Genomic DNA, 12660 nt, shown 5'->3' with positions numbered 1-12660 from the left:
CAACACTTGCATTAAAGAGTTCAGATCCCTTTCCTTAAGTGCCCATGACTAGACCACATTTTCATTATCCATTTTTTTGATGCCATAGTTTGCCTATTGCAGGTGGGCTCTTGCTGTAGTTTGCCTATTGTAAATCATGCTGTAGTGAACGGTATTCGTTTATTTTTTTCAAGTTAGTGTTTTTTTTTTTTATCTTTATTTACTTGATAGAGACAGCCAGAAATCGAGAGGGAAGGGGGAAATCAAGAGGGAGAGAGACAGACACCTGCAGCACTGCTTCACCACTTGTAAAGCTTTCCCACAGCAGGTGGGGACCGAGACTTGAACCTGGGTCTTTGTGCATTATAATGTGTGCACTCAACCAGGTGCGCCACCAACCGGCCCCCTGTTTTTTTGTTTTCTTTGCCTGAAAACCCAGAAGTGGAAAATTAAGCCTATTTTAGTAGTGGGTAGTTCCAGTATGAGGTTTTTGTTTTTTGTTTTCCCCCTGGGTCACCAAGGCTTCATTGCTATAGGCTCTTTTCCCATTAGAAATAGAAACAGGAGCTGGGCAGTAGCACAGCAGGTTAAACAGTGCACATGGTGCAAAGCACAAAGGCCGGTGTAAGGATCCTGGTTCAAGCCCGCTCCCCCCCCCAATCCCTACCTGCAGGGGGTTGCTTCACAAGCAGTGAAGCAGGTCTGCAGGTGTCTATCTCTCCTCTCTGTCTTCCCCATCTCTCTCGATTTTTCTCTGTCCTACCCAACAGCAACAGCTATGACAACAATAACAATTACAACTACAACAAGCACAACAACAGGGGCAACAAAATGGGAAAAAATGGCCTCTAGGAGCAGTGGATTCCTAGTGTAGGCACTGAACCCCAGCAATAACCCTGGAGGCAAAAGAAGGGGGGGGCTGTAGCGCAGCAGGTTAAGCACACATGATGTGAAGCTCAAGGACTGGCACAAGGATCCTGGTTGGAGCCCCATCGTTGGAGCCCCTGGCTCCCCACCTGCAGGGGGGTCACTTCACAAGAGGTGAAACAAGTCTGCAGGTGTCTGTCTTTTTCTTCCCCTCTCTGTCTTCCCCTCCTCTCTCCATTTCTCTCTGTCCTATCCAGCAACAACAACAGCAATGGCAACAATAACAACAAGGAGGGCAACAAAATGGGGAAAATGGCCTCCAGGAGCAGTGGATTCTAGCGCTGGAGGCAAAAAAAAGAAAGAAAGAAACGGAGAGGGAAATGTGCCATAGTACTGAAGATTTCCTCCAGTGCCCTGGGGCTGGGTTTCCATATCCAGCTCAGGACTGCCAGGCTAGTGTAGCTGGAGAAGGAAGAGACCAGGAACTCGTGGCTGAGCGGAACACAATGCAATGCCTTTATTGATCAGAGACAACGCCTTTATATCTTTTGAAATGGAAGTGGCAGGTCATAAAAGGAAATGGCTAGGAGAGGGGGTGGAGAAAAGGGCGGGTGGAGAAAAGAGAGAACGAAGGTAAAAAGCTTCCATAGCAGCTGTTGGTAAGGTTTTAACCAATGGGATAAACCAATACCCTGCAGGCAGGGCGGGTCTCAGGCAAAACAATGATTATGTAAATAGACCACAGCATCAAGCAATGCAGGGGACCTGGTGTAATGACCAACAAGGACAAAGGGAGTGCACTCTCTAGGTAGGCTATTTTGCAGACCTAGTTTGAGTTTTTGGAGGAACCTCCTGCTGTTTCCTTCCATCAATCCGTCCATCTGTCTGTCCATCCATCCATCCATCTTCCCTTCCTCCCTCCCTCCCTTCCCCTCCTTCCCTTCCTTTCCTTCTTCCCTCCCCTCCCCTCCCCTCCCTTTCCCATCCCATGCCTCCCTCTTTTCCTTCCTTCTTTTTTTACCAGAGCACTGATCAGCCCTGACTTATGGTGGTGGTGGTGGTGGGGGGAATTGAACCTGGGACTTTGAAGCCTCAGGCATGAGAATCCCTTTGCATAACCACTTGCCCTCTCTATTTATTGCCACCAGGGTTATTGCTGGGTCTTCATGCTGGCAGTATGAATCCGCTGCTCCTAGTGGCCATTTTTCCACTTTCCACCCCCTTTTTATTTTATTTGACAGGAAAGAGAGAAATTGATAGGGGAGGGGGAGATAGAGGAAGTGGGAAAGATAAGACCCCTGCAGACCTGCTTCCTCACCCCCACCACCTCTGCACATGGAATAATTATGTGCACTTAACCGGGTGCACCACCACCGATTATGCAAAGATAGATTCCTGAGGCTTCCCAGGTGCACCATCAGAAGGGCTGAGCAGTGCTCTGATAACTATATTATCACCCCTTCATTTTTAATATTTAGTTATTATTGGATAGACACAATAATTGAGGGAATGAGGAGATAGAGGAAAGTGACAGAGACACACCTGCAGCCCTGCTTCACGACTTGTGAAGCTTCCCCTCCCCACAGGTGGGGACCAGGGGCTTGAACCTGGGTCCTTGTGCACTATAGTGTGAGCACTTAACCAGATGTGCCACCACCAGGCCCCCTGATTTATTTTATTATTTACTAATGAGAAGGAGGAACAGAGAGACCAGGAGCATTATTCTAGCATATGCGATGTTGGATATTGAACTCTAGACCTCATGTTTAACAGTCCAACACTTAATCCACTGTGCCACCTCTTGGGATTCAGACTTTTTTTCTTTCTTTTTTTAAAGCTTTATTTATTGGGTAGAGACAGCTAGAATTTATTATTATTATTATTATCAGAGCACTGCTCAACTCTGGCTTATGGTAGTGCAGGGGATTGAACCTGGGACTTTGGAGCCTCAGGCACAAGTGTCTCTTTGCATAACCATTATTCTATATACCCCTGTTCCCTGCTTCATTTTATTTTATTTTCCCTTTTGTTGCCTTTGTTGTTTTTTATTGTTGTTTTTGATGTCGTCGTTGTTAGATAGAACACAGAGAAGATAGAGAGGGGAAGAGAAAGAGAGACACCTGCAGACCTGCTTCACTGTGAAGCAACTCCCCTGCAGGTGGGGAGCTGGGGGCTCAAACCAGGATCCTTTAGCTGGTTGATCTTTGTGCCATCTGCACTTAACCCGCAGCACTACCACCGACTCCCCTGCTTCTTTTTTCTTAATTTGGTGACTAGTAATTAAATAATGTTAGGGTTATAAGGTAATATTTCTTGATGATAATATTTCCTTTAATGGGTCTGATTGTGGTTTTGGTGTTTTCTCAGAATTTCTTGGACCTATATAATTGCCTGCATTTTACAAGTTTCAGCTGGAAAGGGATTTTTTTTTCTTTTAATGAAGATCCCAGACCAAGATAAAGATACTTAACTGTTCAATTATACAGGAAAAACATACAAACATATAGGAAAAATATACAGGAGAGAGACTCAGGGCAGAAAATCCAGAGGACGATGACTAGTAGACATTGTTATTTCATGGAGTAACGCCCCATCTTGTGGCTTTATTTTTCCCTACACAGGCAGTAAGTAGTGTTTGGGTGAAATAAAACCAGAGAGCCCTGGCCCTGAGTTTGAAAATGTGACTGTTGTTTTTGAGGGGTATTTTTTAAACATTCTTTTTTTTTTTTTAATATTTTATTTTTAAAAATATTTTATTTTATTTATTCCCTTTTGTTGCCCTTGTTGTTTTATCGTTGTAGTTATTATTGTTGTTGTCGTCGTTGTTGGATAGGACAGAGAGAAACGGAGAGAGGAGGGGAAGACAGAGAGGGGGAGAGAAAGATAGACACCTGCAGACCTGCTTCACCTGCTTCACCTGTCTGCAGGTGTCCGGGTTGGAACCGGGATCCTTATGCCGGTCCTTGTGCTTTGCGCCACCTGCGCTTAACCCGCTGCGCTACAGCCCGACTCCCAACATTCTTTTTTTTTAAATTTTATTTTCCCTTTTGTTGTCCTTGTTGTGTATGATTGTTGTTACTATTGTTGTTGCTGCTGTCATTGTTGTTGGATAGGACAGAGAAATTGAGAGAAGAGGGAAATACAAGGAGAGAGAAAGATGGACATCTAAAGATCTGCTTCACTGCTTGTGAAGCGACTCCCCTGCAGGTGGGGAGCAGGGGGCTCAAACCGGGATCCTTCTTATGGGGTCCCTGCACTTGATACCATGTGCACTTAACCTGCTGTGCTACCGCCCGCTTCCCACACCCCCCTACCCCAGAGTTTGTTTTTTTTTTTTTTGCCTCCAGAGTTATTGCTGGGGCTCGCTGCTTGTACTATGAATCCACTGTTCCTGGAGGCCATTTTTTCCCCCCTTTTGTTGCCCTTGTTCTTTATCGGTTCTGTTGTTACTATTATTGTTGGATAGGACAGAGAGAAACCAAGAGGGGAGGGGAAGACAGAGAGGGGGAGAGAAAGATAGACACCTGGAGACCTGCTTCATTGCCCATGAAGCGACTTCCTTGCAGGTGGGGAGTGGGGCTGGAACCGAGATGTTATGCTGGTCCCTTTGCTCTGCGACACCCGCAGCGCTTAACCCGCAGCGCTACCACCCCGCCCCTCCCCCAGCATTTTTAAAAAATTTTATTTATTCCCTTTTGTTGCCCTTGTTGTTTTATTGTTGTAGTTATTATTGTTGTTGTCGTCGTTGTTGGATAGGACAGAGAGAAACAGAGAGAGGAGGGGAAGACAGAGGGGGAGAGAAAGATAGACACCTGCAGACCTGCTTCACCGCCTGTGAAGTGACTCCCCTGCAGGTGGGGAGCCGGGGTTCGAACTGGGATCCTTATGCCGGTCCTTGTGCTTTGTGCCACCTGCGCCTAACCCGCTGCGCTACAGCCCGACTCCCCCCCTCCCAGCATTTTTTAAAAGCAGTTTTTATGAAGCACAATTCATAAAGTGCCTAGTATTTTTGTCTTAAGGTAACATACCTAATTTAAGGTATGATGCATAATCTGGTGTTACGGACTTAGGAAGAGATGTTTTTGGCTTTTGCTAGAGAGAAGTTAGGCAAAATGACAACCACCTTAAAGTAGATACTGCTGCTCTCTGCCTTTGTGTATGTGTGTCTTTTGGCTCTCATATACACACAGATACATGTCATCAGGCAGAACATCTGCCACAACCAGGGAGGATGCTGAGGTCATTTGCCTAATTTATCGAACACTTGTACAGTGGGGTTAGTGGGTGTTTCATGTTAGATAATGAGAACATGGAAGGCCATAGGGCCTATTCTTTGGAGGGGCAAGGCTAAGAAAGGTTGTGTTCAGTTACAAGAACCTTGGTTGGATCCCAGGTGTTGAAGGTCAAAATAATGTCAAATACCAAGTTGAGTGGCAAGGGAAATATCAGTAGCTCATCTCATCTGGTAGAGTGCAAGGGACTCCTAGTTTGTATGCCAGGGACTCCTAGTTTGATCCCTGACTCTGCATGTGTGGAAGTGGTGCTCTGGCTTCTCTTGTCTTTTGCTCATGTAAAACTCAGTCTCATATGAGAATAATGTGTGGAAAGTGTAAAGGGTAAGAGGTTCTAGGCAAAGGCCAGCTAGTCAGCGTAATGATTATGCAAAAGACATTCATGCCTGAGGCTCTGAGACCCCAGGTTCAGTTGTCCCAGAACCACCTTTAGTTAGAATTTTAATGTGGAATGCAATGCAGGAAAAAAAAAAAATTTCCAGTCTGAAGAAGACTTTGAGTAAATATAAAACATCATAAACTTGAAAAACACCTAAGAAAGCACAATATGCCTGTTATCATAGAACACTGAAATCATAGGCTTTTCAGCTTCCTGTATCTTTCTCTCTGTATTTCTCTCATTAAAATGCAATGAAAGTTTTAAAGATTTTGGCAAAGAGCAAGGGTTCTGTGTACAGTTTTTAGAAGTAAGAAGTGATGAGGTCTAAAGGTTAGTGAATTGTGAAAATTTTGATTGTGGAAAGCAGTGAATGGTATATCCTGGGAACATATTCACAAGAAAATTTGTTCTTAAATCCTTTAACTCCAGCTGATGTGAGTGCTGGTGCTGATGGAAGAGAGGTAGGACTCCAGGGATGATAAATGGGAAAAAGACTGACAAGGGGCCATGGATGTGGTTGCTTCTGCATTCTAGAAAATAGTAATGTCTATCTAGAAATGTCTATCTAGAAATATATCTAGTAATGTATTCTAGAAAATAGTAATTTATATCTACCAGTATATCCATCTCCCTGTATGTGTGTGTGTATGTGAATATATATATGATGAAACAATAGTCTTTAAAAAAAGTTTTTGTCAGTATACATTAATGAAATTTAAACTTTGTGAACTTCCCCCTCGCCCTGGCCTTGTCCATTCATTTATTGCAGTGTTCTTAGTTAGGAACAGAAATCTCAATTATGGAAAGTATTCACTTTATATTGATTTTCTTATGGTTGATTAATGTCAGGATATAATTGTGTCATTAGGAAAACGAAGTATAAATTCTGTACTGTTGTTAATGTCTGGTACAATGGCATTATTTTAGCAGCTTCATTTTAAGAGGTTATTAGATTCAAGACTTTCTGTGGTTGAATGCTTTTGGAAGAGAATTTTGCCTTTTGGGGAAATTACTTTTAAAGGTTAATTTAGGGGGGAAAAACTGAATTTGATTATGTATAGCTCAAAATTATGAGCTTTTTACATTTACATTGACATTCTTTTGTATAGGAGTTAAAGTTCCTCGTAATTTTCGCTTGTTGGAAGAACTTGAAGAAGGACAAAAAGGAGTAGGCGATGGTACTGTTAGCTGGGGCCTTGAAGATGATGAAGATATGACACTTACAAGGTGGACAGGCATGATTATTGGGCCACCAAGGGTTAGTGCTATAAATTACATTTTTTTCTATTAATACTTATTGTCACTGTAAAATAAGCATTTTATTTTATAATATTGATACTGAAATAAATTATTCTGTAAACTTCTAACTAAAACAATCTCTACCTTTTATTTTATATCCATTTATTGATGTTTTCCATGTGCAGGGTGCAATGATTGATTTTTCTGGAGGACTGGGGGGGAGTCTTTTATTGTTATCAAAGTGTCTACAGTTTAGTAGAGGAGGAAAAGTAAATGCAAATGACATGGCAGAGAAAGTTCACTACGGGACTTTAGAATATGTTTCTTCTAGCTGGAATAATTGAGGAAGGCTGAACAGTGGAGGAAGTTGCCTTTGGAATGAGCCTTAAAGGACTGACTGATAGGATTTCAGAAGGTGTTGATGGGGATGGAGAACATTCCAGATAGGGAGGAGAAAAGGTGAGGAAATGGAGGGGCTACCTGGGAAGAGCAAACAGTTGATTTTCACCTAACATGTTACTAACCCACTTGTGTATAACCAAAAATTTCTAAAGTGGTTTGTGTTGAATGCACTTTGCCCTGTGACACTTGACCTGCTGTAGACATCAACTTCTTCATCTATGCAAAATACTGAAAAGTAGGACCGGCAAGATAGCTCATGTGGATTGTATGCTGCTTTACCATGTGCGTGACCCATGTTCGTGTCCAGTCCCTGCCTCATTGAGTAAGCTTTAGTAATGTGGTATCTTTGCCTCCCTCCCTACATAACTCACTCACTCACTCTCTCTTCCTCCTCCTTCTCTCCCACCCTCCCTATCTGAAAAGGGCAGCGCAGAACAGTGAAGCTCCAGAGACGATAAAGGAAATTGAAAAGCCTATGATTTCAGTGTTCTATGGCAACAGGCTTATTGTGCTTTATTATGTGTTTTTCAAGTTTATGATGATTTATATTTACTCAGTCTTCTTCAGATTGGAATGGTGTTTTGTTTGTTTGTTTGTTTTTAATTTCTGGATTGCATTCCATATTGAAAGGTCCTATTTTCTGCACTTCTCTAGTGATTCTGAAGTGTGTATTGCCTATTTTTTGGCTTTCTGGAAAAAAATACTTTTTTTAAAAAAAAGAATACACATTTTAAAGTTTGGGTTGATTTTTTTTTTTTTTTTTACTATTTGCTCATTTCAACTGATTTGCTGTTTGGTAAAGTTTAGGTTTCTTCTTGATGGTTGCCAAAGAAAAGCCTATCAATTAGTAATTAACTCTAGAGAATAAATTTACCTTATCTAGCTCATTTTTTTTTTTTAATATTTCTCTCTTTTTAAAATTTATTTTCCCTTTTGTTACCCTTGTTGTTTTTTATTGTTGTAATTATTATTGTTGTTATTGATGTTGTCGTTGTTAGATAGGACAGAGAGAAATGGAGAGAGGAAGATAGACACCTGCAGACCCGCTTCACCACCTGTGAAGTGGCACCCCTGCAGGTGGGGAGCTGGGGGCTCTAGCCAGGATCCTTATGCCAGTCCTTGCACTTCACACCACGTGCACTTAACCCGTTGTGCTACCACCCAACTCCCTATCTCATTTTTCAAATTAAATTAAATTTATTTATTTTGGATAGAGACAGAAATTGGGAGGGGCATATATATATGACAGGACCTGCAGTCCTACTTGATCACTTATGAAGCTTTGCCCCTCTGCAGTTGGGGTCTGGGTGTTGAACTCAGATCCTTGCCTATGCCTTTTTTGATAAAAGGTAAGAGAGGAAGAAGGAGACAGAAGGAAAGATATCTGCTCCACCATTCATAAAGTTCTTCCTGCAAGTGAGGGTCAGGGGTTTGAATCCAAGTTCTTGTATATGGAAGTGTACATACTCTACCTGGTGAGCCATTCTGGCCATGAATTAATGTATATTTTGTATTTTCTGGTATTTCTTTGCAAAATTTATGCCCACTACTAAATTAAAAGCCCCCTTCTTCCCTTTCTTGTTCTGATTTTTTTTTAAAGATTTTATTTATTGATTCATGAGAAATAATAGGAGAGAGAGAAAGAAAGAACCAGACATCACTCTGGTACATGTGCTGCTGGGGATTGAACCTAGGACCTCACACTTGAGAGTCCAATGCTTTATCCACTGCATCACCTCCTGGACCACTTTTCTTTTTTTTTTGCCTCCAGGGTTATTGCTGGGGCTGCACCATGAATCCACTGCTCCTGGAGGCCATTTCTTTATTTCTTTTTTTTTTTTTTTGCCTCCCCTTTTGTTGCCCTTGTTGTTATAGCCTTGCTGTGGTTATTGTTGTCGTTGATATAGCTTGTTGTTGGATAGGACAGAGAGAAATGGAAAGAGGAAGGGAAGACAGAGGGGGGGGAGAGAAAGATAGACACCTGCAGACCCACTTCACTGCCCATGAAGTGATTGTGCTGTAGGTGAGGAGCTGGGGGCTCGAACCAGGATCCTCACGCTGGTCCTTGCGTTTTGTGCCATGTGCACTCAACCCACTGTGCTACCGCCCAACTCCCACCCCCCTTTTTTAAAGTTACATGAGAAAGGAAATACAATCTAAATAATTAGGATTTATTTATCATCCACTGGGAGTACTCTGCTCTTGGCTGACTTTTTCAAATAGAGAGAAAGGGAGAGACACCAGTACACCAAAGCTTCCTCCAAAGGAGCATTCTATGCATAGCAAAGCAGGTAGCCTCCCAGGTGAGCTATTTTGCTAGCCCCGATGATTAGAATTTATGTGTTCTATAGCTTGGTGTTTGCAGTGAAAACCTTGATTTTTTTTTTTCTTCCTTTTATTTGACAGGACAGAGAAATTAAAAGAGAAAGGAAGGAGGGAGGGAGAGAGAGACAGAGAGAGAGACAGAGACAGACTTGCAACATGACTTCACTGCTTGTGGAACCTCCCTCCCTTGCAGGTGGGAAGCTGGGGCTTGAACTCCAGTTCTGGCAATGTGTGCATTTAATGAGTATGCCACCTTTCAACCCTGGAAACTTTGGTTTTTCATTGCACCATCTTCTAAGCTCTAGAAATTATGAGAAGTAAATTAATAATTAGATAATAGGCGGGTACCTAACTGCAGTACATGTTAGTCTTTTTACTACCGCTTCTCCCCCCCTTCTTCCCTTCCCTTTTCTCTCTTTCCTTTTCCACACTGCTTCTTTCTTTCTCTCTCTCTCTCTCTTTCTGCCACCAAGGTTACTATTGGTGCTCAGTACTGCCACTATGAATCCACTGCTCTTGGCCTTTTTTTTTTCCCCCTATTTTATATGCTAGAGAAGGAAACTGAGAGGGAAGGGGGAGAGAGAAGCAGATTCCTGCAGACCTGCTTCACTGCTCATGAAGTGTCCTTACAGATTGGGACAGGGGCTCCAACCAGGGTCCTTGTGCCTGATAATGTGTGCATACAACCAGGTCACCACTGCCCCTTTTTTTAATTGCATTTTTCTCTTAAGTTAGATAATAGAAATAATTAGGGCAGGGGTAGATAGCATAATGATCATGCTCCAAAGTTCCAGGTTCAATCCCCGTACCACCATAAGCCAGAGCTGAGCAATGCTCTGGTGGTAAAAATAAAATAAAATAAAATAATGTTGGGTTGCATCGCGGAGGAGAGAGAAGAGACCAGGAACTTTTGGCGGATTGGGAACACAAATCTTTATTCACCCGGGCACTCCAGAGTTGTGTGTGAGCACAGTGGTTTAGGCCATGTGGAGCTAGCAAAATGGCAGCCTCCCACTATGCCCACTAGCCCTTCTCCGGGTCAGGATGCAGAAGAGAAAAAGGGGCGAAATTGGAATAGCAGCAGGTTTTATGGGGTAAAAACTGGAAGTGGCAAGTTGGAAACGGAAATGGCTAGGAAAGGGGGTGGAGAGAGGCAAAAGGCATGCTGGGAAGGTGAAAAGCTCCAACTGTTGCGATCCTTCTAACTGAATTAGCAATACCCTGAGGGGATAACTGAATTAGAAATACCCTGGGAGGATAACGTGGTGGGGATATTTCAGGCAAAACAATGATTATGTAAGCAGAGCAGGGGGGCTGGCTTTAAGGCCTAACAAAATAAAGTAAAATAAAATAAAATAAATTGGCTGTTGGTTTAAAATTTATAGGAGATAACAGTAATCAAAGATGCCAAAAGTTAGGATAATATTGATTCTTTTAAGTGTTGGATTAGATTAGTAGGCTAGCTTAGATGTTGGAAAGACTTAATTTATTATGAGATAGAAGGAGGAGGGCAGGGCGAGAGAGGGAGAGGGAGAGAGAACCAGAGTATCACTCTAGCATGGTGCCAGGAATTGGTATGCAGGACCTCATACAAGTAGTTCAAAGCTTTATCTACTGTACTGCCTTCCAGATCATAACAAAAGAGTTGTTTTAACTTAAAAAAATTGATTAAAGTTTTTATGTAGTGAAATGCACAGACCTTACCATATGTTTTGAAAAATGTACCTTTTGCCCCGTACCTGTGAAAATATAGACCATTCTGCTCCTTGTGCCCCTTTCCATCCCATCCTATACCTCACCGCTGCCTCCTATACCTTCCAGTAGTTTGTTGTAGAACTTTAAGTGAAATCACAAAGTGCCTGCGTTCATCAGTCTTTTTAAAAATTATCAGTTTTCATTTCTTGTGGAACTGGGTCCCACACGCACAATTTCATTGCCCTCAGCCATTGTTTCATTCATAGGCTGGGCTGGGGAAGAGTGAGATAGCACAGCATTAGAGCTTTCTCTAATTCCCTTGCACCTCCCGAGTGATGCTGGGTCTTGAGCCTGGGCCACATGCATGCAAGGCAGCCACCCTTCCCAGTGAGCTGTTGCTCCAGCCCTAATTGTTTTTATTATTCTGAGGTTCAGCCATATCTTACCATGTAATAGTAGGACTACATCTGTTTATTACTGTGTAGTGTTTTACTGTTTGCATATATAATGTTTATCAGTTCTCCTGTTCACAGACATTTGAATTTTATCTACTTTTGGTTATTACAAATAAAGTCATTTTGCATTTTTAGGTCTTTTTGTGATTTAGGTTTATTTCAGATTCTCTTGGGTGAAATGCCTGAGTGGGATTGTTACATTATATGGTAGGTATATGCTAATTTGGCTTTATTTAAAAACTGAAGACAGTTTCCAAAATGGTTATACCATTTTCTTTTCTTTTTTTTTTAAGATAGAATTTTTTTTTAATATTTATTTTATTTATTTATTCCCTTTTGTTGCCCTTGTTGTTTTATTGTTGTAGTTATTATTGTTGTTGTCGTTGGATAGGACAGAGAGAAATGGAGAGAGGAGGGGAAGACAGAGGGGGGAGAGAAAGATAGACACCTGCAGACCTGCTTCACCGCCTGTGAAGCGACTCCCCTGCAGGTGGGGAGCCAGGGTTCGAACCGGGATCCTTATGCCGGTCCTTGTGCTTTGAGCCACCTGCGCTTAACCCGCTGCGCTACAGCCCGACTCCTGGTTATACCATTTTCTACACCCAGTGGAGAATGAGATTTATAATTATTTCCACATACTTTGAGTATTTTTAAAATTCTGGAATTTCTTGGGGCTGTTACTGTTTTTTAAAAATCTTGTTAGCATGAGAAGAGAAAGAATCAGAACACTGTCCTGGCATATGCAACACCAGGGATCAAGCTTGGGACCTCATATTTTTAGGCTTAAAGCCCTAACCATTATACTACCTCTTGGACTGCTGTTATTTCTTGATGCAAATTTTCTAGAGATGCTTAGCACAAATTTATATTGAAGAACCGAACCATAAATGAGATGACTTCCTTGAAATCTCTTTATATGAGTTTTATACACTTTAAGAAAATATTGAAATAATTTAGTAATGTATAAGATTGGTGCATAGGCTTTACATTATAGTAGCTTAATATACCAGGTCTGACATCTACTTGG

At 42.0% G+C, this 12660-nt stretch overlaps 1 protein-coding gene and 1 long non-coding RNA gene across 4 annotated transcripts in view; both read left to right on the top strand.

Annotated features, from left to right (window-relative positions):
- The window catches only part of LOC132540493 (uncharacterized), a 1042170-nt gene that overhangs the window by 194367 nt on the left and 835143 nt on the right, over window positions 1–12660 (top strand). The gene's annotated exons all lie outside the window — the stretch shown is intronic.
- The window catches only part of UBE2V2 (ubiquitin conjugating enzyme E2 V2), a 47204-nt gene that overhangs the window by 17091 nt on the left and 17453 nt on the right, over window positions 1–12660 (top strand). For all 3 annotated transcript variants that reach the window (XM_016192541.2, XM_007533002.2, XM_060198635.1), the window contains exon 2: window positions 6627–6775. In XM_016192541.2, coding sequence (XP_016048027.1) covers window positions 6627–6775 — 149 coding nt within the window. The remainder of the gene's footprint in view (window positions 1–6626; window positions 6776–12660) is intronic.

This window comes from Erinaceus europaeus, chromosome 1 (assembly GCF_950295315.1).
Source record: "Erinaceus europaeus chromosome 1, mEriEur2.1, whole genome shotgun sequence".
Lineage (NCBI taxonomy): Eukaryota > Metazoa > Chordata > Mammalia > Eulipotyphla > Erinaceidae > Erinaceus > Erinaceus europaeus.
The sequence above is the reverse complement of the archived record's forward strand: the minus strand, read 5'-3'. Positions and strand labels throughout refer to the sequence as shown.